Source organism: Lepidochelys kempii, chromosome 27 (genome assembly GCF_965140265.1).
Source record: "Lepidochelys kempii isolate rLepKem1 chromosome 27, rLepKem1.hap2, whole genome shotgun sequence".
NCBI classification, from domain to species: domain Eukaryota; kingdom Metazoa; phylum Chordata; order Testudines; family Cheloniidae; genus Lepidochelys; species Lepidochelys kempii.
Window position 1 is genome coordinate 9,583,796 of NC_133282.1, and position 27,643 is coordinate 9,611,438.

Here is a 27,643-nt window from a genome sequence, read left to right on the forward strand (position 1 = left end):
AGCGAGATCAATACATTCAGCAGCCTACAAGCGTTTCATCAAGTCTAAACACGAACATCTGTTTTAACAATACTAACACGCAAGTGAGCTAGACTGGTTTCCAGCTATGCATTTGTCAGTATTCCGCGAGGCCCCAGAGGCCTTGGCATGCGCAGGCACCTGGTCTGCCAGCGTCATAGCGAGCATCTTAAAAATCAGAATGCTTATTTGATGCCTGAATCTGGCACTGGGTGCCTGACTTTAAGCAATCGACTTTGAAAATTATGGGTTATTGATAAGGCTCCATGTTGTTGCAGAAGTCACAGATTCCATGACTTCCTTTGACCTCTGTGACTTCTGCAGCAGCTGGTCGCCTGGGGCTTCCCTCCCTCCACCCCCCGGGGGAGTGACAGCAAGTCCCCTGGGGCTTCCACACTACCACCATGGCTGGAGGAGAAGCAGCAGGCCCCCCGGGGTTCCCCCCCACACCTCTGGTGCTTCCCCTCACAGAGTTCCACCCCTGCCCCCCAAGATTCAGTCATGGGTATTTATGGTATAAGTCATGGATGGGTCACTGGCCGTGATTTTGTGTTTTTTTTGCCTGTGACCTGTCCATGACTTTTGCTAAAAATACCCATGATTAAATCTTAGCCTTAGTTATTGATTATTTTTTCAGTCTCCATCATGTTTGAAACTTCTCTGAGAGAAAGAAGCCCCTCCTTCTTTCTCTTCAAATTTGTATCCCTTTCAACTTTTAGCAAACATTGATTTTTCTTTTATTCACCCCCACAATGGGAGCTTGAAATTAACACTTTATTTGGTTTTGTTTCTTTGGGCTTATCTAGACTGTGCTGCAGTGTAGATTACGGGGTCCGGTTTGCAGCACCCATCAAGGAGTTTCATTCTGACCTGCACTGTGTGAATGATGCTTTTAGTTTTCACCAGCAGTGTCCGCACATTGCAGTTATGGTGCAGCTCTTTGGTGTGCTCTGCCATTCACACCCTTCTAATCCACACGACAGCTCAGTGTAGTGTGACAAAGCTCTGTCCTTGCCTCCGTGGGTCCTGCATTTCCTGGCAGATTTCACTAGCCTCAGAGGCTCACTGTGACCCTCCACGTAACCCTTCTTTCTCTAGAGACAAGGGTCACAGTCTACTGAGCCATTTTCATCATAAGACAACAAGTGAGGTGAGGAGAAGTTATCCTTCCTTGCACAGTCTTTGTTGTCTCCCAGTCTCAGTGATTAATCAGGGGGCAAAGGTGGGGGGGAGCCCGGGCCCACCCTCTACTCCAGGCTCCAGCCCAGGGACCCTAATAGAATCAACTATGGTAGCAGACCTTTTAGAAACATGACCTGTACAATTCCCTGGGCTACTTCCCCCACAGCAGCCCTCACTTCCTCAAGCTCCACTTCACCCTTACTTCAGGGCCTCCTTCCTTGCACCAGATATGGTGTGTACTACTCAGCCTCTCCAACAACACAACTTCCTCACACAGCTCCTGACATGCACCCCCACCTGACTAACTGGGAGGCTTTTAACAAGTTTCAGCCAGCCCCTGATTGGCTTCAGGTGTCCCAATCAACCTAGCATTCTCCCTGCCTTCTGGAAAGTTCTTAATTGGCCCCAGGTGTCTTAATTGACCTGGAGCAGCTTCCATTTCACTTAACCTGGTACCAGGGATTTGTTTAGCCTGGAGCTATATCTATATCTCCCACTACTTTTCTATGGCCATCTGGCCTTGCCCCTTCACAGTAGACATGACCTTACTTTAATATCATTCATGGTGTTACCTCTACTTGGGAGTTGGACTGTTAGATAACATTTATTTCAGAGCCGGCTTGAGGAACATAAAATATTATTTATATCTAAGTCCTACAAAAACAGAAGCAATTTTAAAAAAATTTTGCAACAGCAAGTCAGTTTAAAACAAAGTTATTTAAATTCTGTGAGCTGTTTGCAACTTCATTATGCTGGAGCACTGGTTGCAACAGCATAGTTAATTTGGAGTGGAAATTTCAGTTTAATAGAAGTTTAAAGACATTTTATTATTATTGTAAAAATCTTATAAAAATGATAAGAAACCCTCTCCCGAAAACCCTAACCATAGAGTGTAAACTTTGAGTAGGATTTATTTTTTCATGATGAAAAATAAGTTGATAAAAACAGAACAGAGTTCCAAAATCACCCCTTTTTGAAATTTTTACTGGCAAGTCTTGGGTTTTTTCGGCCCCTTTTGCAAGACATTTGAAATGCCCCACTCTGCACTCTTATACCGCATGTTGCTGCTCACATGCAGATTAATACAATATCAGCATGGCACTTTCCCCTTTATAACTGGGGTCGGGGGGAGCACCTGCATGAGCAGTGGTTCCATAACACATCAGCTGGTGAGAAACACACATTTTCACTGATTTTCACACAGTTCTGGAAAGCTGAAGTCTAACACACAGCAAGCAGATTTTTTTAGGCAGATCACCTTCCAGGGCACTCTGGCCTGTGGATATACAGGAATCTGAAGTTGCCAGTAGAGTGACAGTTCAGTGCAGACGCAGTAAATAGCGCTGTCTAGTATCTGTTGGAGGTGGAAGTGAAAGCCTTGTGGAGGGTTGTCGTGTTGTTGACGGTGTTGTAGCCAATAGGAAAGTGGCAGGGAATGCAGAAGGCTTGTCCCGGAGTTAATTTCCTTGCTTTCAAGGTTTTGAGTGGGTAGGCTGTATTCTAATGTAGCCTTAGCGATGACTAAACAAAGTTTTTGTTTCGGTTAGATCTGAGAGTTCTAAGGCCTGTCATGTTTCAAGCCACAACTATCTGAAAGTGTCACTTAGGTTAAGAGAGTGATGCTTCTGCAGGTTCAGTATTCCTTGGTTCTCTTCCTAGCTCAGCCGCTGGCTTTAGGGACGTCTGATATGGGGTGTGATTGCGGCTGTATTTGAAGTTTTGTTAGGCTGTACGTATCTGCCAGGAACCCTGGATAATTACTCAGGCAGTAGTCTGCGCTCAAGCCCATACTGCTGCGATACCCAGGCTAGCTCTGGTGTACGTCTACACAAGCTGCGATCGCACCCTGTAACTGCCGTAGAGATTTACTTGTAGCGTGTGTGGTCTTGAGCAACTCACTTTACTTCTCTGTCCCTCCAGTATTTCCCCAATGGTCAAATGATCAAAACCATTTAGGGATTAGGCACTCCATTCCCATTGAATTGAGTCCCTACGTCCTTCGGCCCCCTTGAAAATCACTGAAGCGTAGCGAAAAATGTACAACATAGACCCACAAACAAGGCATAAAGAGATCAAAGCTCAAACATGACCTAAACAATGAGGAAAAGAGAAGAAAAACTAACACCGCATAGCATGAGTTGTTTGCTCCGCTTTCTGAAAGTGTTTTCCATCAGGAAGGTCCAACTCGCGAGTCACGTGGTGTGAGACCTTCCCCAAAATACTGTGTGTGTGTTCCAATATTTTTTTTAAACAAGGCCCCAGATGTGCATAAAAGTGATGAACACCATTGTGTTTCCCTGCATAGCTATATTTTTTCAGCTTTGAACGTACTGGCTAAAGAAGACCTCCTCTGGCTGAGCCATAGACCTGGGCTGTACTTCCAGTGGTGGAGAGCAAGTTTAAAATCCATTGTTAGAAGGCAACCTAACATTCTTTTAACAGGCCACTTGAATTGTTGGGGCCAGTTAGTGAACTGAGAGCAATCAGTGCAAGCTCAGGTTTTAATAGCACTTTAGTTTCTCTGTTGAAGAAATTCCTTTTTGTCAGGATCTTTGTATCTTTACTAATACCTAAAACTCACCTGCTGACATCCTGTGAAGCTTAATTATTGTTTTTCAAGCACTTGGAGACCCTTCCATGCCAATCAGTGGAAAAATAATACTCCTCGTTATCCTGTTAGGAGGCAGAGGCTAAGGAAAAAACAACCGTCACCACAAGCCGAGAGCGTCCTGAAAAGCAGTGTGATCTGTTATGACTCCAGGAACTTCCGTACCAGAGCAGACCCACAGTCCAGCTGTTGTTATGGTGTGTGTTACGGTATCTCCCAGAGGTCATGCTGAGAGCAGGGCCCTACTGTGTTAGGTGCTGTACAATGCAGCAGGGGAATTGATCGGACCTGGTAATTGTTGTTGTCCAGGCTGGTGTCACAGCAGAGGCTGCTCACATTCACATCAGGGCCTAATCCTTTCTCACTGTCTTTATTCTCTTTGTCTTCCAGATTCCAAGGTGTTTCTAATCTACAACAGCAGGCTGCAGGGCTGCTTGGAGACCAAGGACACCCTGGTGAAGGTCTCCAAAGCCTGCAACGTCAGCGCCCCAGCCCAGCAGTGGAAATGGGTCTCCCGGAACCGACTCTTCAACCTCGGGACCATGCAGTGCCTCGGAGTCTCCTGGCAGGGTATCAACTCCACCGCGGCGGTGCAGTCACTGGCCACCTACGAGTGCGACCGCGAGTCCGTCAACATGAGGTGGAGCTGCCGGAGCTTAGGGGAGCATCTCTCTCAGTATCTGAACGCCAAGGCAGGGAACCTCTCCCTGGCACCTGCCGAGAGAGGAGATCAGGCACGCGGTGGGCAGTGGAGTGTCTATACCACCCATGAAGATTTGTGCTCCAGCCCCTATTCTGGTAAAGCCTAGGGAGGGCTCTGTGGTTCTACATTGTCCCCATGATCTCTGGTTGTTTCCCTATTGTTCTATGATCATAGTAGAGCCCAGAGGTTCCTACTGAGATCAGGGTTCTGTTGTGCTTGGCGCTGTACAAGCGCATGGAAGAGTCAGCAAGAATTCAGCCATGTGCCCATTATTACTCTTTGAAATTAGGTCTTCAGCCTTATCATCATCATCATTTATTTGTTAATCGAAGTTAAGGAAAACAGCCTTTGCCCCAAACAGCTTAGAGCACAAGCCCCGATCCTGCATCCATATCTGCTAGGGCCTGATCCACTTCGCATTGAAGTCAGTGGAGAGACTCTCATTGACTTCCTAGATTTTTAGGGCCAAAAGGGAGGATTATGATTTATTATGGGGATTATGTATTTGTATTGTGGTAGCCCCTAGGAGCCCCAATTGTGGAGTAGGACCCCATTGTGCTAGGTGCTGTATATCCTGCATCGAGTCTGTCTTGTAGCCAGCATAAATGGGAATTGGATTGGGCCCTTAGCGCACACCCCTTGCGCAATTCTGTCGGCTTGAATCAACTCCACAAGGGTCTGTCCCATTACAGGATAGGGGCCTAGGAGCCTGGCTGCCTGGGAAATCCCCAGGGGGAAGACGAATAAGGGTTTTTAAAATCATTTTTCTTTCCTCCCATAAATATAGTAAACGTCTATACTTACAGACATGATTGTCTCCCAGGGAGCTGTGCACTATACGAATGAACAGTCTGTACCAAGGCTGCAGGGGAGTTGAAATACAAGCAGCTGAATGGTCCATAGAACTTTCCATCTTTTCTTCCTAGGATCTCAAAGCAACAGCAAACAGGATGATGACGATGTTATTTAAAGCACCGTCCCGCTGAGACCCTTGGAAACAAATCAAAGCCTGCAGTGAAAACCTAATTAAACTCCAGCTTCTAAGGCTATATCTACACTAGCGATCTTTCAGCGGCACAGCTGCACCGCTGGAAGGTCTCCCGGTGTACTTTATGTTGGTCAGGGGTGTGTTTTTTCACACCCCTGACTGACAAGTTTTACCGACAAAAGTGCTGGTGTTGACACAGTCTAAGGGCCCGATTCTCCACTGCCCTTCATCTTGGGTCATTCTTTATGCCAGTGTGGAGTGGGTGTGAATCAGCAGTAGCTTTGCACTGCTGTGGTGACTCCACCAGGCACAGAGCAGTGGCGATTTGGGCCGCAAGGGTTCCGAAAGCTCAAAGGAGGAAGTTCTGGGGCTGGGGTGGTGGCGGGGCGAGGCTGGAGCATAATAAATCTAGGGCTGGTAGAGTCCATACTGTAGAACTTCCGTGGGTAGAAGGGGCTGAGCCGGAGTACAGTGCTGTACCCTGCATTGCATTTTTCCTCGGCAACCCTCTGTCCCCCAGGAAGGGAGGCCGAGTTACGGGGAGGATTTTCTCACTCTTTCTCTCTGCAGAAATTTACACCATCCAAGGCAATTCCCATGGGAAGCCCTGCACCATCCCCTTCAAGTACGACAACCAGTGGTTCCATGATTGCACCAGCACAGGCCGGGAGGATGGGCATCTGTGGTGTGCCACCACGCAGGATTATGGCAAAGATGAACGATGGGGCTTCTGTCCCATTAAGAGTGAGTGGCAATTGGCCTGTCCAGAAGCTTAGCAACAAGGGGGTGGGGCTATGATCATCAATAACTGGCCTGGCACCAAGTGCGGGTTGCTCTTTGGGTGATGCCAGCCTGGCATTGCAGAGCGGAGGGTTGTGTCAGGGATACCAGCCTGGCACTGGTGAGGGGGTGAGGGATGCAGCTCTGTGGGGGATACCAGCCTGGCATCAGATGGGGGCTCCGTGCTGGCGATGAAGGGAAGGAGCTCGGCTGTGCTTACTGGAGAGGAGGTTCTACCACAGCCAAGGTGCAGGGAACAACACCACCACACCCCTTATCCTCCGGCAGTGTGGCCTGGCGTTTAATTCAGGGCGGGAGGGTGCTTTGCCGTTGGGCTCTGAGACTCTGGTGTATTCCCAGCCCTTTCTCCTGAGCTTTCACAGCTTCAGCCCTCCCACTGTTAGCCCCTGGCCCCTTCGGCCTTTGTCGACAGTTCTCAGCATCTCCTCCAAGAGCAGCACGAGTGGAGAGATCCAGACACTGTGCTGGGCAGGGTACGGATTGGTGAGGCACCACCTGGTTTAGCTCATTCCCAGCTGGATTCTGCGACCCTTCCTCAGCCCAACTGGTCCCAGGGCAGTCAGAGGGACGCTTGGCAGAGGAAGGTGCCCAGTGCGGGACACGGTTAATCATGTTGTGTAACCCTGGGTCGGAGAAGGGAGTAATGGCCAGTTGTCTGCCTGCTATGCTGCATGCATTTGCCATGGTCTCACACCTGGCCAGAGCCAGAGGCCACCCCGGTCCTTTGGGTCTGCAGTGGGCATGGCCTGCCATTGTGGTGTCCCTGAAAGAAAATTGCAGCCTCTGTAATGAGAAGGAAGCCTAATGGGAGCTGCACTTCAGGTCGTTAGAGGCATGTGCCCGCCTGCCGCTGGCTCTCCAGAGAGCTCTGCGCACACATCAGAGTTAACCCCTGGCTCTCCCTGCCTCGCTTCCCATCAATCCCCACAGGCAACGACTGCGAGACCTTCTGGGACAAGGATCACCTGACCAACAGCTGCTACCAGTTCAACTTCCAGTCCACCCTGTCCTGGCGGGAGGCGTGGAGCAGCTGCGAGCAGCAGGGAGCCAATCTGCTGAGCATCACGGAGATCCACGAGCAGACCTACATCAACGGTGAGTCTGCACTGCCCTGCCGGGGCTGGCCCGGGGAAGGAAGGGGTGAATGGAAGGGGGGGCCCTGGTTCAGGCTCCTTGGCAGGGGATGTGGAGGCACCAGTTAGTGCCGGCACTTGGCCTCCAGCGCTCCTTTGAGGCGAGCTTCGCTGCAGGGAGAGGCTGCTTCCGCCGCAGCGAGGGCATCCCCAGCAACTGCCAGGGTTGTCTGGACAGGGGCAGCTGTAGGGCTCTCCTCTGTGCTGGCTGCTGGGCCGTTCAGCAGTGATGTCCCTGGCCTCTTGACACTACAACTGCTTCAGCACCCTCTCCTGGAACACGTCCTCGTGCGCTCACCATAGCGTCGCTGTGCTCGTTAGCCTCCAGCTTGCTGCAAAACACTGTAAGGCAAATCAGCTCGTTGTCTGCAGGGCTGGACTAGGTTTTTCTGGGTTCTCACTGCTCTGAGTGGGGTGGTGCCCCCAGGCCGAGCAGGGGCTGGCCGTGCGGATGTGCCGTAGCACGACGGTTGCTCTAAGAACGGGGTGGGAGTGGTGCGCTGGACTCGGATGCTTTGGGAAACATGAATTGAAGGTGCTATATAATCCTGCCATTGAGCTGTTGGCTAGCGCTGCCCTGGGCTCTTCTCGGAAGTCTTCCATAGTGCACTAACATGGGCAGCGGGTGAACGCGCTGTTGGGGGAGGCTAGCCCTTGCCCCTCTGCCTGAGGTCCTGCCCCGCCCCTTCCGCTCTCCCTCCCCGACCAGCGCCCAGAGCACGCGCACACACACCCCGTGGCCACTGCCCCCCCATGCACACCAAGCATGCCAGGTGGACAGCACGGTCCCAGCACCAGACATTTGGGAGGCAGGGCATGGCCCCGGCCCTAGCCCCAGCCCCCCCAGTCCTGGGCCTTGTGTGCACCAGCCCCAGCCTGCCTGCCTGCCCCAGCCTCTTGGCCACAGAAGAGCGGGAAGGGAGCTGGAAGCAGGCAGGAGGGGATGTGGGGGCAGAATGTGGGCAGGGCCACACCAGGCTGTTGGGGGAGGCACAACCTTCCCCTGCCTATGCTACCTGTCGCCCATGCTCACTAACCTCAATATTAACCCCCTTCCGAGAGTGAGTGGGTGGGTCCTTACAAGGGGGACCCTTTAGAGACTTGTGGGTGTGGCAGGACACGTCTGTAGCCTGGAACTTGACAGAGAGCAGTTTGTGCAACTGGAGAACCTGCCAAGGTGGGTACGCCTGTTCGCTTAACGAGGTGTGTGGAGGCCTCGAGAGGTGCATGGGTGTTTAGCCAACCACATCAAGGTGAGACCAGGCAGGTTCCCTGGAGGGTCTGTGTGACCCAGCAAGATGGCAGCCTGGATTTAGGGATATGCCCCTTTATCCTATCGGAGTGACTGACACCCTTTGAGCAGCTTCTGCCCGCAGCTGTGCATGTGTCCCTCCTGCTGCAATCCGTGTGGGGGAGGCGATGCGCACACAGCCCGTGGCAGGCTGCAGCCGTGCAGCTAATGCGTGGGCCATTGCTGTTGTATTGCCTACGCGTGTGGGTGGCTGTGTGGAAGAGGCCGTTGGCGTCGTCAGCGCTCTGAGCAGGGAAGAAGCGCGAGTGATGTTTTTAGGGAGAGGTTCTAGATCGGCAGCCTAGGTAGTAGCAGGAGGGCAGGTTTCACTCACACGGTCGTCAGGCTGGTGGGGGAGCTCGGTCTCTTTGGTGCCTCTGGTCTTTGTCGTCTCTTCTGCCCACCGACGGGGGGGGGGGGGGGCAAGCAGCCCCGGGTGCAGTGGCAGCTTGTATGCCAGGGACCCGGGCCTGGAAGGAGCCGTCTTTGTCGAAGTTGATGCTGGGGGCCCGCTAGTCTAGAGCTGCTTTATTTGTGAGGCCTTCCCAGAACAGGAGGTGTCTGACACCATCGTCCTCTCTCTGTCCCAGGGCTGCTGACGGGCTACAGCTCCACCCTCTGGATTGGGCTCAATGACCTGGATATGAACGGGGGCTGGCAGTGGTCAGACAACTCGCCCCTGAAGTACCTCAACTGGGAGAGTGGTACGTATTTAAAGGGTGATGCAGATGGGGAGCAGGATTCTGCTGTGGGGTGGGGTCCTGGCGAACTCAAAGCAGGAGGGAGACAAAGGCAGGTGTAGATGCTGTCCATGGGCAGCACGGCAGAGGAGGGAGGGGTGTAGAGACCCTCTGTTGTGCTATTGTGCAAATCCCAGCATCCTGCCCCAGAAGGTGAAGGAGAGATGGGCCAGGCGGCTACAGGATTTAACAGGCAGGCTCATTCGCTGGCGCATATGTGCCAGCAGCACTTTGCCGTATGTGGAATTACCTCACTTCTCTCTGCTCTACGTGATGCGTGGGGACTGAGAGGAAATGGGAGACATCGGTGCCGTGCAGGGGACCAGGTCTCAGGGCTGCTGGATGCCAGGGAGCTGCGTGCCTGGGCCAGGAGCTGCCATGGATTTGTGTGCCACTTGACACCAGAGAAGTCTGGGCCATGTGCTGTGGTGAGAATCCATGATTCCATGGAACTCCATGCCACATGAAACCTGATGCTGGAGGTGAACATTCACACTGCAGTATTCCTGGGGTGAAATCCTGGCTCCATTGACTTCAGTGGGAGTTTTGCCGTCGAGTGCAGTGGGCTCAGGATTTCCCCCGAGTGCCATAAAGGGGGGGAAAAGATTCTAGAAAATGAATATCTTAAAAATTAATTTAATCTAATCTGGGACCACAAATACCAAAATGCTTGAATTGTAATGCTATGGTTATTGCATGGCAGGGCAGAGTAAAGGCAGCATGGGTGCCTTAACTGTATTTCCATATCTCACCCTGTTTGGATTTCTCTGAAACATAACTTTAACTCTGAATTTCCTGGGCTCACAAGGCTTAGTTTGGGGATAATTCCAGCATCCCTGTAATGATCTTTACCCCTAAATTACTAATACAGACTCTCAGCCTAAACTCCATCATGATTGCCATGGAATATAAAATAATGAATGGTCCTGTATAATAGAGGCCAGCTGTCTGCTCCTGTTTACCGCATTCCATGAGACAAGCCCTCAGGGACATGCAATTAATTTTAAAGGCAACATCTTAAAGTCACTCCTTCCTTTTCTCTGCCTGTATTTAACCTGTGGCATTTGCTGTGGAAGGATGTTATTGGGGGAGGTAGTGTAGGGGGCTGGATTTTCAATACTGACTTCAGAAAATCAGACCCTAGTAAGTTTTAGGGTTACATATTTACCTGAATAAGAATAGCACCTGCCGGGACACTAGCTGAGGTTTTAAAGGCCCCAGGCTCTTATGCTTCAAGGCATAAGCTGATAACCAGTTTAGGGGTCAGGAAGAAATTTCCCCTGCCATATAGCATTGCTCCAAAAGCAGTATGATAGGGTTTTACTCCTTTTTTTTTTTTTTTTTTTTAAAGCATCTGGCAGTGTCCACTGAATGGACCATGCTTCTCTGCTATGGTTTCTGTTTGAACTCCTCTGTATTCATCCAGGGGATGGGCTTTAATGCTTGTATTTTCCCTACCGTTCTTCCTCCCTTCTCGCCCCCCACCCCCAAATTCCTGCTTGTAGACCAGCCTGACAATCCCAGCGAAGAAAACTGTGGGGTGATCCGGACAGAGTCCTCGGGGGGCTGGCAGAACAGGGACTGCAGCATCGCACTGCCTTATGTGTGCAAGAAGAAACCCAATGCCACCTCCGATCCGTTCACAACAGGTGAGCTGGAGAGGCTGCCAGCGCTGCAGTGCTCCAAGGCAACACTTGTATCCAGAGATCTCTCTCTCTCTCTCTCTTCCCCCCCCCCCCGCTTTTCTGTTTCTTTCTTTAATAACAAAACAACCCCCCTGGGCGCACTCTGCACAGGTGTCTGTACTGGTTGGTTGGTTCTTTAAAAAAGGAAAAAAGAAAGCGAGGGTGCTCAGCACCTCTGGGTATGAGACCCTAAGATCCTAGGCCTGGATGGGGCCTGATTCTGCACTGCCTTGTACCTCTGGTTGGGTCCAGTCTCTCGCCCACATTTCCCTTCCCAGGGTCGCTTACTGAGAACCCTAAGTACAGAATTGCATCTATCACTGCGGCTTGTGTTTTTCTTCCTACGACGAGGGATGAGCAATCCCCTCCTGCAGAGGAACAAGAACTGCCCCAGTAGCCAGTGGGAACCTTTGCCCATCACGCAAACCAGACAGCTCTCCAAAGTTGCCAAACTGGTTTCTTTTGATTATTTCCCACCTCTCCCACAGCCTCTGCCCTTCCAGTTGGGATATATTAAAATATTGCATGGTTTTGCCCCCATTTGGAATTGCTCTGTGCAGGTGTCAGTGACGACCCATGGTGCAAAGCGGTGGCGAATCCGCCCCATCCCTTCATAAGACCTTAGGGCCTGACACTAAGAAGGGCTGAACCCCATAGCTCCCATTTAAATGACTGGAGTTTGAGGGTGCTGATCACCTTACAGGTTCAGCTTGTTTCACTGTGGGTACAGTATGTGGGGAAAGCTGCCAGAATGCTAATGCGCGCCATAGAAACGCTACTCATTTCCTCTCCTTCCTCCAGGCCCCTTTCATCTCCACAGCCTTATGTCTGCAAGGTGGTGATTACACATCCCAGGTGTGTTTGGCCTCCTACCTTTCAGCCACACAAGAAGAGAACTGACTCCCCCCAGAGCGGTACAGCCTAGAGACACTCGGTGCAATTATGAAATGGAAATTAGAAGAAGCAAAATGGGAGCTTTAATCATGTTCCGGGGGAGGACGGGGCATTATCGCTCTGGGTGTGACATTACTGCTGTCCAATCAGAAGGCTTCTTTGGTGTCTGGCACTCTAAATCATTTAACAAATTCCTCTGCTTTGTAGCTGATGGTTATCTTGAGTGACTCAGTTCTCAGCCCCATGTAGGTCAGGTCTCCCAGCTGCTCAGCACTTCTCCACCTTACGATGAGTACAAAGCATTCTCCAGGCTGCTGACCTGCCACCTGAGCAGGCGTGCCGAGATGTGTGCCAAGCTAGCTGCTTGAATCTGTCACTGCTTTCCTACAGCTCGCACTAAGGCTGCTTTGTAACAAACATGAAATATTTATCTAATGCCAGTGTCTGACTGACAACCTTCTAGCTGGTAGTGCTGTGTCAGAAATAATAAACCAGACAATGCACCATGCTGTGTCTGGCTCTTCTCTTCACGCTCAATTTTCTATGTTTTATTCATCTGGTGGGTAGTTGTTTTTTTTCCCCTTCAGTAAATCTCTGTTTTCACAAGAGATTTTTTTTTTCTTACTAGCGTGGCCTTTCTCTGACTGTTTCTGATGGGGCTGTCAGCATGTTGCTGCTGTTTTATTGCTATTTTAATAATTCTGTTTGAATTGTGATAGCCCCTAGGAGTCCCAGTCCTGGACAAGGACCTCAGTGCGCTAGGTGCTGTACAAACACAGAGCAACCGAAGTTATGTGACAAGGCTGATTGCATGCACTGCCACCACCACCATGTGGACATCCATCCCCTGAGAACTTGATTGTGGCCCACCGTGCGCATTGCATATACGTAGAGCCCTACCAAATTCATGGCCGTGAAAAATGCATCATGGACCATGAAATCTGGTCTCCCCCTTGAAATCTGGCTATTGTAGGGGGGCCACGGTATTGCCACCCTTACGTCTGCACTGCCTTCAGAGCTGGGTTCCTGCCCAGCAGCTGCCCCAGTCCGGCCGCCCAGCTCTGAGGGCAGTGCAGAAGTAAGGGTGGCAACACCACGATGCTCCCTACAATAGCCTTGCGACTCTCCCCCACCCCCGACCCTTTTTTGCGTCAGGACCCCCATGTTTACAACACTGTGAAATTAAAGATTTAAATATCTCAAACCATAAAATTCCAGATTTTTCTGTAAATGCTATGACCATGACATTTACCAAAATGGACTGTGAATTTGATAGGGCCCTACGTATAGTCCAGCAAAAAGCTGCCACGTGGCTGTAGCTTTCAGTCGCTACTGTCCTGCAGGCTGTGAGCTGGACTGACTGATTTGCACACCCGTGGTGGGGGTAGGAAAATGGGGTCTAAGAAGGTAGAACGTCAGCACTCTTCTCAAACTACAGGAAGATCCCATGAAAATGTTGTGAAGTCAGTTGATCCAGGAGCTGGTGTAAAGATGCCAGTTGGGGGTGGGGCAGCCCCGGGGGAATTCATGGAGCACTCCGATGGGGAGATTGGCAGTGGGGCCCGCAGAGTGGGGAAGAGGGAATTGCTGAGAGCGTGCTAGTTGGAGATGGAATCTGGCTGTCGCTGGGGGAATAGTGATCCGTGCAATTCCCCTTCCTGTCCCTCAACAGTGGAACCACAGGGCTCATAGAATCATAGAATATCAGGGTTGGAAGGGACCTCAGGAGGTCATCTAGTCCAACCCCCTGCTCAGAGCAGGACCAATGCCCAACTAAATCATCCCAGCCAGGGCTTTGTCAAGCCTGACCTTAAAAACTGCTAAGGAAGGAGATTCCACCACCTCCCTAGGTAACGCATTCCAGTGTTTCACCACCCTCCTAGTGAAAAAAGTTTTTCCTAATATCCAACCTAAACCTCCCCCACTCCAACTTGAGACCATTGCTCCACAGAGGGCTGGTCACCTCCTCCCCATGCTGTGCTGCCCAGTGCAGTAGTCTGGGAGCTGACCTTGTTCGTGAAGACAGAGGCAAAAAAAGCATTGAGTACATTAGCTTTTTCCATATCCTCTGTCACTAGGTTGCCTCCCTCATTCAGGAAGGGGCCCACATTTTCCTTGACTTTCTTCTTGTTGCTAACATACCTGAAGAAACCCTTCTTCTTACTCTTAACATCTCTTGCTAGCTGCACCTCCAGGTGTGATTTGGCCTTCCTGACTTCCCCAAGCAATATTTTTATACTCTTCCCTGGTCATTTGTCCAATCTTCCACTTCTTGTAAGCTTCTTTTTTGTGTTCAAGATCAGCAAGGATTTCACTGTTAAGCCAAGCTGGTTGCCTGCCATATTTACTATTCTTTCTACACATCAGGATGGTTTGTCCCTATAACCTCAATAAGGATTCTTTAAAATACAGCCAGCTCTCCTGGACTCCTTTCCCCCTCATGTTGTTCTCCCAGGGGATCCTGCCCATCAGTTCCCTGAGGGAGTCAAAGTCTGCTTTTCTGAAGTCCAGGGTCCGTATTTTGCTGCTCTCCTTTCTTCCCTGTGTCAGGATCCTGAACTTGACCATCTCATGGTCACTGCCTCCCAGATTCCCATCCACTTTTCCTTCCCCTACTAATTCTTCCCAGTTTGTGAGAAGCAGGTCAAGATTATCCCCTGCGCTTTCCAAAAATTTCCTGGATTTTCTGTGCACTGCTGTATTGCTGTCGCAGCAGATATCAGGGTGATTGAAGTCTCCCATGAGAACCAGGGCCTGTGATCTAGTAACTTCCGTGAGTTGCTGGAAGAAAGCCTCGTCCCCCTGCTCCGGTGGTCTATAGCAGACTCCCACCATGACATCACCCTTGTTGCTCACACTTCCAAACTTAATCCAGAGACTCTCAGGTTTTTCTGTAGTTTCATATCAGAGCTCTGAGCAGTTATACTGCTCCCTTTCATACAATGCAACTCCCCCACCTTTTCTGCCCTGCCTGTCCTTCCTGAACAGTTTATATCCATCCATGACAGTACTCCAGTCATGTGAGTTATCCCACCAAGTCTCTGTTATTCCAGTCACGTCATAATTCCTTGACTGTGCCAGGACTTCCAGTTCTCCCTGCTTGTTTCCCAGGTTTCTTTCATTTGTGTATAGGCACTTGAGATAACTCACTAATTATTCCTCTTTCTCAGTATGAGGCAAGAGCCCTCCCCACTCGCGCGCTCCTGCTTGTGCTTCCTTCCAGTATCCCACTTCCCCACTTACCTCAGGGCTTTGTTCTCCTTCCCCCAGTGAACCTAGTTTAAAGCCCTCCTCACTAGGTTAGCCAGCCTGCTTGCAAAGATGCTCTTCCCCCTGTTCGTTAGGTGGAGCCCTCCTCTGCCCAGCACTCCTCCTTCTTGGAACACCGTCCCATGGTCAAAGAATCCAAGCCTTCTCTCTGACACCACCTGCATAGCCATTCGTTGACTTCCATGATTCGACGGTCTCTGCCCCGCCCTTTTTCTTCCACGGGGAGGATGGACGAGAACACCACTCAGTAACTCAGCTCTGGTGTATTTCCAGACCCTCCTGCTGCTTGGGGGCTCTGCTGCTCCTAACACAGGCCCTGCACTCACGTGGCTGGATGCCACCAGCACCGTGGAGGAGAACGGGCTTAGAAGGGGCAGTGTGGGGAGTTAGCGAAAGGCTCTTCAGCAGTCTGCTCTGGGTCCCTGCAGACTCCTGGTCAGAGGTGAAGGTTGATTGTGAACCTACCTGGCAGCCCTTCCAGTCCAGCTGCTACCGGCTGGTTGGCGAGAAGAAGAGCTGGCAAGACGCGAAGAAGATCTGCTTGCGCGGCGGCGGGGACCTGGTGAGCATCCACACACTCTCCGAACTGGAGTTTGTCACCAAGCAGATCAAGCAAGGTAAGGGTTAAAGCAGGTCTGCGCGCTTGCCACCTGGGGACACGCTAGGGACCCGGGTCAGAGCTGCGGATCGGCTCTTCTGGAATGTGCGTGGCTTGGGGAGCCCATATCTTCACTGGCATGGTACCTACAGGCACATGGTTCGGTGCTGCACATACATGTTCATATTGACCTTTACATGTATGTATTCAGGGGGGATATCTACCAAAGGTACTTATAGAGCCCCCATGACTAGCAGCTGAGCCCCTCACACTCTCTAATGCATTCGTCCTCCCAACACCCCAGTGAGGCAGGGGAGGGCTATTCATCCCATTGCACAGATGGAGGACTGAGGTCCAGAGAGGCTAAACGGTTTCTCCAAGGTCACACAGGGAGGCCATGGCCAGAGCAGGGATTTAAATCTGCGTTTGCTGAGTGCCCTAGTGACTTACTCAGTGACTGAGTTTGCTGAGTGGACAGTCTTGCCTCTCTGCAATATACCTTGCACCATGAGTGGTCCCAGTGAGGCTACTACTGGAGGAAGGTACTACTTGGAATGAGTAGCGGCATCGTGATCTGGTCCATACTAGGCCCTATTCCCAGCTCCAGTGCTGGCTCGTTGTGAGGCCATGGGTAAATCCCTCCCACCACTTCAGTTTTCCTGTCTGTGAAATGGGGTTATGGATACTTCTCTGACTCTGGGATAGTGAAGATAGTTAATTCAAATCTGTGAATGGTGTTGAGATCCGTAGACGGAAGGTGCTATCATCCCCTGATGTCTTGTGAATCTATCAGAGACCGCACAAGAAGCACTTAACATGTGTGAAGTGTATCATTTATCTGCTAGGGCAATGGCTGGCATTTGATACATTCATCTCAGTAAGGAATAAAAAGGAATGGCCCCATTCTGTTTGAGTCAATGCTGACCCAACGCCCCAGGAGGAAGGTGGCGAGCACTGTGCTTCTGGTGATGGCATTGTTTCCACGAGATGTAAAACTGAGGCTCTGGACCACTAGTGGTTATTAACGATCTCCTGGCACTCTTTTAAGAATCAGGATGGCCCTGGCTGATTCCAAATTGGGTACCTGCATAGAGAAAGATTCCCCCAACAGTTTGTTAGATATAGTTTTAGTGTACACATCTTGTCCTAAATTTGCTGTGTAATAATGTTCCTGTGTACTGTTAAATAGCCACCACGTTCCATCAAGAGGTGGCTGCTTTTCATGGAGTGCAGTGATACTATAACCTACCTCAGAGACGCATTTGTAAAGCACTTTCAGACCCTTCCCCACAAGAATAGACATGCAGAGTACTTATTCACTATTAGCCAAGGCAGGGCTTTTGAAAGTACGCTTCTTGTTGAGTACAAACTGGGTCCTATGTTCCAAGCCCAGGTCAATGGATCTACTCTAAGGATGAGTTTAATCCAGAGTTTTGAATCACCTTTGGCATGTCAGAATGTCCTGTTGCAGCCAAGTAACGCAGGGTATGTCTACCCCACAAATAGGGGTGTGATTGCTGCGCAGGCAGGCATACTGGTGTTAGCTTTAATCTAGCTGGCATGGGTTACAATAGCAGAGGAGACTTGGGAGTACGCACAAAGGGGCCAAAATTAAGATTGTATGGACAACCTTAATTCTGGCATGGCCTAACTTTTGAGTGTTTGACTTCGCTACCCCAATGTTCTTTTAATGAATTTGTCTTGTATGTAATATTATCATCATTGGCTTGGATTTTCAAAGGAGCCTAAAAGAACTTGGGATCTGGAAACTGGGCACTTAACTCCCTTGGATGTCTCAGAAATTCTGACCATTATTATTTATCTGTAACCCCTAAGAACCTTAGTTGAGGATCAGGGCCCCATGGCACTAGACCCTGTACAAACAGCTAACAAGGAAATTAGTCCCTGTCCCAGGCAGCTCACAGCCAACATGGCTTGTAATGTGCGAGAAGCTCATTTCGCCCCATGAATGCTCAGAGAGGGCATAGTTTTCTCTTAGTACCAAAGTGCTACTGTGCTTACGTAGGGTGAGGTTCACCCCAGACACCCGAGCTGGACTCTGACCAGCTCTTCCCCTTTCTGCTTGGCAGATGTTGAGGAGCTCTGGATTGGCCTGAACGACCTCAAGCTGCAGATGAATTTTGAGTGGTCAGATGGGACGCCAGTGCGGTTCACTTACTGGCACCCCTTTGAGCCCAACAACTTCCGAGACAGCCTGGAGGACTGTGTGACCATCTGGGGACCGGTGAGGACTGATTGCGAAGGAGGAGCGGGATGGGATGTGGGACCTTTCCTATCCAATTTGCAGGGCTGAAATGGAGTAATTTGAGCTTGGCAGAATTCAATATATACATATTTTAAATCTCAACAGATCTAGATGTTTATTTTTAAGTATTTTTACAGCTGTGGGAAATTACTTGGGGGTCAGACAATAATTATTTAATGACCGTAGATGTTGAAATTCAAAAAGTTAAGCTTTGTAACCATCAAAACACAAATTTTCAACCTCGCATGTCAAAATATACATTGTAAATATCCTTACATCAAACCCTCGTAAGTTTCCAAGCAGCTTCTTTCTTACTTTGCCTATCTGTAAATTTCAGTTATTATGGATGGAAATAGTTTTTGGTTGGTTTGTGTGCGGTGAAATCAGCGTTTACTGACATTTACTGATCAAAATCTAATCCTGCCAAGCCTAGATTGATGGCATCCCTGGGTGTGAGCACTGTGCCAACAGTCCCGGAGACTGGCACGCTTTGTGTCCATCGTAAGGGTGTGGCTCAGACAGCAGTGTGTCTCCAGTGTCCCCTAAACCTGACCACGAGGGTGGTCTCTGTGACCGACCCATTCCTTGCCTTCTCCTGCAGAGGCTGCTGACAAGGGGGCTGTTTCCGGTGGTGGTTGTAATGCGTGGTCAGTGATCCACTGAGAACCGGACCAAGTGCCACCAAACTCCTATCACACTGCCCTCCTAAGCTGGATTTGAACCAACCAGAGGTTCTCTGCAAGATTAGACCCTGTAACAGGGGCAGATAAAAGGAAGAGGGGATCCACAATGAAGGTGTAATGTAGAGCAGCGTAGGAAGGAAGCACAGGGTCGGTGGGACTTACCCAAGCTTGCCACTGAAAATATCCCATCTTTGCTCCTTTGAGAGCTGCATTTGCTGTGATCGACCCTTTGCCTGACCTGCTCTGTGCCATCCTCTCCAGGAGGGGAGGTGGAATGACAGCCCGTGTAACCAGACGCTGCCCTCCATCTGTAAGAAGCCCGGCCGGGTGAGCCAGCGGGGAGAGGAGGAGGAGGACCACGGCTGCAGGAAGGTGAGGGGGCTGGGGGCCGGGCTGCCGTTAGCTTCACTGAGGTCCAGGCAGAAATTAAGGAGTAGGCCTCTACCAGCCCAAGCCCCACTGACCAGGGCTGAAGCCTGAGTCCCCTAGCATCGCCTCCTCCCCCCCAAGTCCCACAGTGTTGCTTATTTCCACTTTTAGAGACTGAATTACTGTAACAGTTGCATGACATTTATTCACAGTGACTCTGTAGAGAGGATGTAAATTCGCTTCATGGGACCCCTATGGTGTGGAGCCCCAGGCAGCTGCCCTGTTGCTGCCCCGCTAATGCTGGCCCTGGCTGGGGAGCGGGGGGCGGTGCTGCCAGAGGAAGGAATCCCATTTGGTACTTGAAGTACCAAGCCAAGGAGCTGTTGCTTGCTTCAGGTCAGGTAGTCTTAGAATGGAGCAGGCACCCTGCTTGCCCATGTCATCCCAAAGGACCCTTGGGCCCAGGCTGTGGGGGCGTATTTGAGCAGTCCTTTGCCAATGGTGATGTGTACATGCTTTGGAGGGATGGTGTCTCCATTTCTTATGACCAGGGAGGGACTTAGGAAACCCAAATGGGGCGGTGAAGGTCAGTGAAACACTGGGCCTCTCCCTTCGACCCCCATGACTTTGGGACACAAAATCTAAACCCCTTGGTCATCAAGGTGAGACAAAGCTTCCTTCCTAGGCGTCCCACTGCTGCACTGCAGGATCTGTAGGCACAGCAGTGGGGCCATGGCATCTCGGCTCATTGCCCATGAGCCCTCCAGAGCGAGCAGCTTGCCTCAGCGCCTGAAGGTGCAACTTCTAGGCAGACTTCGCTAGTGAGGTGTGCGCAGCTGCAAGCTGCCTTCTGAGCTCTTTTAGCCCAGCCGCTGGTGGGGCTCAGCTTTGCACGGAGCCTTGCTGCAGACAGCTTGACTTCCTGTCTGACGGCAGGGGAGGGGTGTGGGAGAGCTGTAACCCTGACTTGTCTCTGATAGATCCAGCCCCAGGGACTGTCACCTGGCTGGTGGGTGGGGCCAAGTATGGGATTTACAAAAGGGGGCTTTGAAGGAGAAGGTTAAAGCTGAAGAAGGAGGAGTGAAGAATTAAAGAAAACCCCACCTTTCCCTCCTCCAAGCTCCTAGATCCGGGGATAGCGTGCTGAAGGCCTGTGGGGAGATGTCTCATGACAGCTGTGTGCTCTCCCTCTCTGTCCAGCTGTACTCGCTGTCGTAGTGTCCAGACGTGCATCCGCCCTTGCATCAGGCCAGCTGTGCAATGCCGAGATGCGTCTCCAGTCCAGCTGCATGCTGGCCCGGGTCTGATGGGACACAGCAGTGCTGTTGATGTCTGCCACAGAGGGGGCTAGTGGGGCTGTTTGCTGTCAGTCTTACCAGGGGGGAGGTGGAGCTGCGAAATACCAGGTGGTACAAGGTGACATGAATATATCCTGGATAGGGAGGAGCCCCGTGCCTCCTGCGAAAGACTGAGCACCCTCTGCTCCCATCCACGAGAGCAGCTAACGTGAGCAGGGGGGAAGCAGGTTTGAGTCCAGCTGGATAAATCCCATCTTCCATCTGTTCCCTGTTAGTGTGGTTAATGTGAGGCTGCGCCCCCCTGGTATTTTAGGGCGTGTGGGCCATAGGCAGGCTTTGATTAGCCCTGTCAAATAAAGGGACTGGCAAACCAGTTGCAGTAAGACATGCATCCCTGCCCTCATCCTGAAATTGGTCTGCTCCATTCACAGAAAGTCTGTTCCTCCACTGAGGCATCTTGCCCAGCTTGGCAGCCCCAAGAGGATCTGAAAGCCAGGAAAAAGCAGCTACTCAGGGCAACTGGAAGGTGCCTCCATTTGTCCCAGGGCATTGTACTTCTTTCCTCTCCACCGTTGCCCCTATGGGGTGGCAGTTTTGCGTAGTGGATAGCGCATTGGTCTGGGTTTTGGGGTCTAGGGGTCTATTCCTGGCTCTGCCACTGGCCTGCTGGGTGACTTTGGGCATGCCTCAGTTTCCCCACCTGTAATATAAGGATAATGTTATTGACCTCCTTTATAAAGGGCTTTGAGATCTACAGGTGAAAAGTGCTCTATAAGAGCGAGGTATAATTATATTGCACCCCTCCTCTCTCTTTCAGCACTCAGGCTGTTCTGCGACCCGACCTCATTGACTTGGGTCTCTGTACCAGCTGGCTGTGGCCATCCACCAGATCCCTTAGCATTTCCACTAGCTTCCGCTCATCCAGTTCTAGGCCCTTTAAGGGTTTGTAAATGGGTGTAAATCCTCATTTGTTCAGTGTTTGCAGTAAGGACAGAAGCTGGTCACACAGGGCTTGACTCACGCTGGCCCATGAGAGCTCTCCCGTTCCAGTCCTGGTATATGGCTTTGAAGGGGTCGTGCAATGCAGACATTTGCTCCTGCTAGAGTATGGGACTTGACAACATCACACCCAGCATCTTCTGCCTGGTGGACTAACAAGCTGTCCTGAGCCCTCTGTTGAAGCAGTGGAAGCTACTGGAGATGTTTAACACTGAATTGTACAGAGCTCTTGAGATAGATGCAGGGAACAACCCTGCGCTGGCCAGGGGGGTGGACCAGATGTGGCCTGTGAGGGCTCTGAGTTCCATGCTTCCTGATCAGCTGGTTGGCTGGCATGGAAAGATGCTACAGCACTGGTCAAAGCTGGCTTTCAGAGCAGCCCCTCCAGTTGTGGCATTGCCCGAGCTCTGAGCCCTGCAGCTGCTGGGGGCAATCGAGGCTGCAGTACGCGGTTCCCTTTCTCAGGATGGCTTGACGAGCCATAATCTGGTAATGACATCTGCAGGTTTTGGCTCCATCCTGCTTGTCCATAATCATGTTTGATCCGTGTGCGCTGAGGCTGCTGCATCTTAGGGGGAGGGGGTGCAAATGGGCTGATGAAACCGACACGGAGGATTAAAAGCAGTTAAACCCTGCACGGAGGATTAAAAGCAGTTGCCAGGGCAGCGTTTGTTCTAGAGCAATTAGCCGCCTCGGGCCTTCTTTACGCTGCAGCTGCCTCCCCTCTGTCTTTCCGGTTGCTCTCCTCTCTTCCCGCCACTTTCCCCTCCATCCCACTCGCCTTGGCAGGCAGTGCAGGAACTCCCAGAGTCTGCCAGACCTCAGGAGTGACACACTAATCCCTCCAGCATGGCTCAGCTGGGCTGCCTGCCCTTTGGGAAGGAGCTGGCCTCTTGATGCACTGAGATCCTGGCAGGATTAGGGAGGCAGCAGATGAGGAGCATCCCTCCCTGGAGGCTTTGGCAAGTCAGGCTGCTGGCTTGCAAGCAGACAGAAGGGGTGTGGTGCGTGTGTGTGTTGGGAGGAGGGGGGGGAATTGCATTGCAGTGCTGGTGCTGTCCACCCAGCTGGAATCAGAAACTGAAGCATCTCAGCAGTGGGGTCATTTTGCCTGTGGCCGGCAGGTCCCTCGTGCTGCAGGGGTGGCTCTCTGGCCGGTGGTGCTGCAGGGAGCCCTCGCTGCCCACAGACCGAGCAGGGCAGCTCAGGGTAGGGGCCGGAGGTGAGCTGCCTGCACTGAAGGGATCGTGCTGAGGTTGAACGTTTCTTTTTCCAGACCCCTTGTTTTGTCTATGCTTCCTCACCCTGTTACTGGGGTGCTGCTGTCTGTTGCCTGATGCAGGGACTCCAACCTGATCTCTCTTGGTTTTGTGTTCTGGGCTCTTTGCATAAGGGCCTACCTTGAGTGACTTTCCATCTAAGAACCCATTGTCCCCACAGGGGACCCCGATGCTGCCCTGCACCACAGAGAAGCTTCCTCTGCCTGCTCTCTTTGTCAGTGCTTGTGTTTAAGACACAAGGTCTCCCTGGGCTCTGTTCCTGGCTCTGCTGCGGCCGCGCTGTGTAGCCATGGCCAAGTTACTCCCTGCCTCAGTTTCTCCATCTGTAAAATGAGGACAGTACTCACCTGATACCCACGAAGGCTGTGAAGCTCCTTCCATTACTGTTTGTAAGGTTCTTCGCCATGCTTGGGTGGAAGAGGCTAGGGTGGGTCACAGGAGGTGGTGGTTCATGAGTTTCACCCAAGTCTTGAAAATCCCCAGAAGATAAACCTTATGCAAATTACCAGTAAGGCTCTGGTGATCTGAAATTACTGTAGTATCCTTCATCCTAAAGGAACCCAAACCACATTTCTCTGGGGATCTCTTCTCCCACCCCCGACTGCAGCCACCTCTAAGGTGGATCTCATCAGCCGTTTTAACATCTCACAGTAATGATACACAGCCGCTTAGGAGAAGAAGTGGCGAAGAATCCAGCCTCCAGGTAAACTGGCAAAGAAGAATGTCATTATCTAGGTTGGGGAGAACACCAGTGTTAATATCCCTTCCTTATGGGGGAAAAGTGCCATTTGATCTTCAGTGACCAGCTGTGCTCAGGACCTCCGTTTTACAGCTGATCTGAAAAAAGGTGTCCCTGAGGGCAGGGTCCCTTAGTGCCAAACTGAAGCATTGGGTTCAGCCCTGACTCAGCGAACGCCGCGTAGTGCATCCCCATGCCAGTCCTTGTAATACCATGGAGCTTTCCCGTCACAGCCCAGCCAGCCTACAGGTGCCTCGCTCTGAGATCAGCAGAGGTACAGCACGCCTCTGTTTGCAGCCATCACGCTGTCCCTCGACTGCTAAGGGATGAAACTGCCAGGAAATTAAATGAGATCCTGAGACTGCAGATTATAATGAAGAAAAATCCATTCCCTTCCTCCCGCCCCTCCAGTTCTTTGTCATCTGCTATAAGGAAATCAATGTCCTGCTGATAACTGGCCTGCTACCTTGTACCTCTCTGTAACCTCCTTCCAGCCTGAGCTATGAAATCTGTTTCACACACACACACACACACACACACACACACACACACTGCCATGCACACTCGCTGCCCACAGCGAGGGAAGGAAGAGCGCCTTTCCGTGTTTGGTTGCTGTCTGGGTACTTAAAGCCAGCGCTGCTACAGCCTGACTCAGAGGACAAAAGCACAGCTGGTTACCAGAGAAATACCAAATGGGAGCTCACAGTGAGCGAAGGCTGCGTGTGAGTAACTTGGAAGCCAGCTGAAATCATGCCCAGCCGGCAGGTCTCTGGGGATCCAGCCATCAAATTCCACTCGTTCCCTCCATCAGTCTGTTGATTCACCTCATGAAGCATCCCGTGCTCTGGCAGAGCTGAGGGCCAGGGGCGGCCTTCTCTGGATGTGGCGGGCATAGGCGGAATTGGGGAGGAGGGGGCATGGGATGGCGTTGCCCCTGAACTTCAAGCCTCAGACAGGCAACCTGTGTGTGCAATGTGAGGAGTTTTCCCAGAGGAGACAGGAGCCTGCTCCCAGTCTGTGCCCCTGAAGCAGGGAGTCAGAATTTTGTTTATAAACAGAGTGATTAACAGGGGATTAAGATAAGAAAGGGCTGGTAGGATGTTTCCTAAAGTTCAATGATCTGTTCCAAGCTTGGTGAACTGCAAAAAGTAAGTAGCCTAAATGATAGAAAGTAATTGTAGATTTTTCTACAGTTGTTTCAATTGTTGGATTCAAGAGGCGGTAAAGAATCATAGAATAGAATATCAGGGTTGGAAGTGATCTCAGGAGGTCAAAGCAGGACCAATCCCCAATTAAATCATCCCAGCCAGGGCTTTGTCAAGCCTGACCTTAAAAACTTCTAAGGAAGGAGATTCCACCACCTCCCTAGGTAACGCATTCCAGTGTTTCACCACCCTCTTAGTGAAAAAGTTTTTCCTAATATCCAACCTAAATCTCCCCCACTGCAACTTGAGACCATTACTCCTTGTTACTAATACCTTTCTTTGAGAAGAGAACTGATTTTTTTTTAGACAACGGAAGTGCAGTAGATCTGATCTGCCTGGATGTCAGGCATTTGATACAGTTCCACATGAGAAATTACTAGCTACATTGGAGAAGATGGAGATTAATATGAGAACTGAATGGTGGAAAAGGACCTGGTTAAAGGGAAGACTACAACAGGTCATACTGAAAGGTGAACTGTCAGGCTAGAGGGAAGTTACTAGTGGAGTTTCTCGGGGATCTCTCTTGGTACCAACCTTATTTAACATTTTTATTACTGATCTTGGCACACAACATGGGAGTGTGCTCATAACATTTGCAGATGACACAAAGTTGGGAGGTATTGCCAATACCAAGGAAGACCAGAATACTGTACAAGAAGATGTGGATGACCTTATAAACTGGAGTAATAGAAATGGGATGATATTTAATAGTGCGAAGTGCAAGGTCATGCATTTAGGGACTAACAACAAGAGTTTTTACTATAAGCTGGGGACTTATCAGTTGTAAGTGACAGTGGAGGAGAAAGAATTGGGAGTATTGGTTGATCACAGGATGACTGAGCCACCAATGTGATGCGGCTGTGAAAAGACTAATGCAGTCCTAGGATGTATCAGGTGAGGTATTTCCAGTAGAGACAGGGAAGTGTTAGTACCATTATACAAGGCACTGGTGAGACCTCCTCTGGAGTATTATGTGCAATTCTGGACTCCCGTGTTTAAGAAAAATAAAACTGGCACAGATGCAGAAAAGGGTTACTAGGATGATCTGAGGAATGGAAAACCTACCTTATGAGAAGAGACGCCCAGAGCTTGGCTTGTTTACTCTAACCAGTAGAAGGCCGAGGGGAGATCTGATTACTCTGTATAAATACATCAGAGGGATAAATACCAGGGAGGGAGAGGAGCTATTTAAGTTAAGCATCAGTGTGGACCCCAGAACAAATACATATAAACTGGCCACCAACAAGTTTAGGCTTGAAATTAGGCAAAGGTTTCTAACTATCAGAGGAGTGAAGTTCTGGAGCAGCCTGCCAAGGGAAGCAGTGGGGTCAAAAAACCTAACTGGCTTCAAGACTGAGCTTGATAAGTTTATGGAGGGGATGGTATGACAGGACTGCCTACAATGGCATGTGGCCCATCGGCGTCTGCCCGTAGCAAAAATCCCCAACAGCTGGAGACAGGACACTAGATGGGGAGGGGTCTGAGTTCCTACCAAGAATTCTTTCCCAGGTATCTGCCTGGTGGATCTTGCCCACATGCTCAGGTCTATCTGATCATCATATTTGGGGTCAGGAAAGAATTCTTCCCTGGGTCAGGTTGGCAGTGACCATGTGGGTTTTTCACCACCTGCAGCATGGAGCACAGGTCACTGACAAGTTTAAATTAGTGTAAATGGAGAATTCTCTGTAACTCGGTCTTTAAGCCCTGATTTGAGGACTTCAGTAACTCAGCCAGAGGTTAGGGGTCTGTTAATGGAGGGGGTGGGTAAGATTCGATGGCCTGCTGTGTGCAGGAGGTCAGACTAGGTGATCACAATGGTCCCTTCTGGCTTTGGTAAGAGTATCTCCATAAGAATATACATTACAATTTTAAACCTAACCAGTATCCCATACATGACTTGCCACAAGATGTCAGACCGTGTTAGTATTAGAGCTGAATGGGGTCTAATATTTTTTTTTTTTCTTAAAATAGGAATTAGATACAATGCTCCTGTTGGATATTTCTAAATTATTACCTGCAAAACCACTAGATTTTTCAGTTGCCACATAGCCCCTGGAACCATGATTAAGATTGCACTCCCCCGCACCCTCCATCTGAAATGGCACCCCTGTGGGCAGGCACGGAATTTGTCCACCCCCACCCATGCGTTGACCTGACTGGAGCCACCCTCCCAAATACAGAAGTCAAACGACACCTATGGTGGCAGGGAGCAGGGACGTGGAAGGAAGGGGGGAGGGAGAACAAGGGCTCTGGGATTTCCATCGAGGTGTCTCAGAGGCTGTCTTGCCATCAGTGTGGTGTTGAGGGGGATTTGCCTCAGTGGCATTGAGGACACTGCAGACTTCATCCACTCACTCAGGGTTCCCTAGTACCCCCCATGCATCTGTCCTCGCAGCCCCCCCCCCCGTGCTGTCCTTACAGTCTCCCCCTCCCCTCAGTATCTCCCATGCTTCTGCCCTGATGGCTCCCCCTCCCAGCCCCCCCACCCGATGCCCTTCTGCATGGCTTGCCCCAGGAGTGCACTTCCCTGGCAGTCATGCATTGTGAGCAGGACCCTGTATCTCTGTCCCTGCGTCACAGAGGCAGAAAGCACTGGCTTGCTCACTGGGTGACAGGGCTGATGGTGGGACCCAGGCATCTGCCTCTCAGCCCAATATGCCCACCCCAGAACCCTCCTTCCTTCTCCCAAATTCCTTCTAAACCAGACCCAGCCTGCCCTGCCCTAGCTCCTTGGGGTTGGTCTGTAGGATCCTGTACCCAGCCCATTGACTTCTGCGGAGGAGCCAGCAGCCGCACTGCTTTGTCCTATATAGAAAACATGGTGGTGTTTTTGGCAAGTGGAAACACCATCTGCTCAAGCTTTTGGACATGTTTCTCCCAGGCCGCACTGCCA

At 50.8% G+C, this 27,643-nt stretch overlaps 1 protein-coding gene across 1 annotated transcript in view; it reads left to right on the plus strand.

The window, feature by feature from the left end:
* The window catches only part of MRC2 (mannose receptor C-type 2), a 93,047-nt gene that overhangs the window by 32,048 nt on the left and 33,356 nt on the right, over positions 1 to 27,643 (plus strand). Inside the window, exons 2-9 of the mRNA XM_073326006.1 lie at positions 4,199 to 4,606; positions 6,070 to 6,243; positions 7,231 to 7,395; positions 9,315 to 9,428; positions 10,970 to 11,113; positions 15,742 to 15,930; positions 18,002 to 18,156; positions 19,122 to 19,232. Of these exons, the coding sequence (XP_073182107.1) occupies positions 4,199 to 4,606; positions 6,070 to 6,243; positions 7,231 to 7,395; positions 9,315 to 9,428; positions 10,970 to 11,113; positions 15,742 to 15,930; positions 18,002 to 18,156; positions 19,122 to 19,232 (1,460 nt within the window). The remainder of the gene's footprint in view (positions 1 to 4,198; positions 4,607 to 6,069; positions 6,244 to 7,230; positions 7,396 to 9,314; positions 9,429 to 10,969; positions 11,114 to 15,741; positions 15,931 to 18,001; positions 18,157 to 19,121; positions 19,233 to 27,643) is intronic.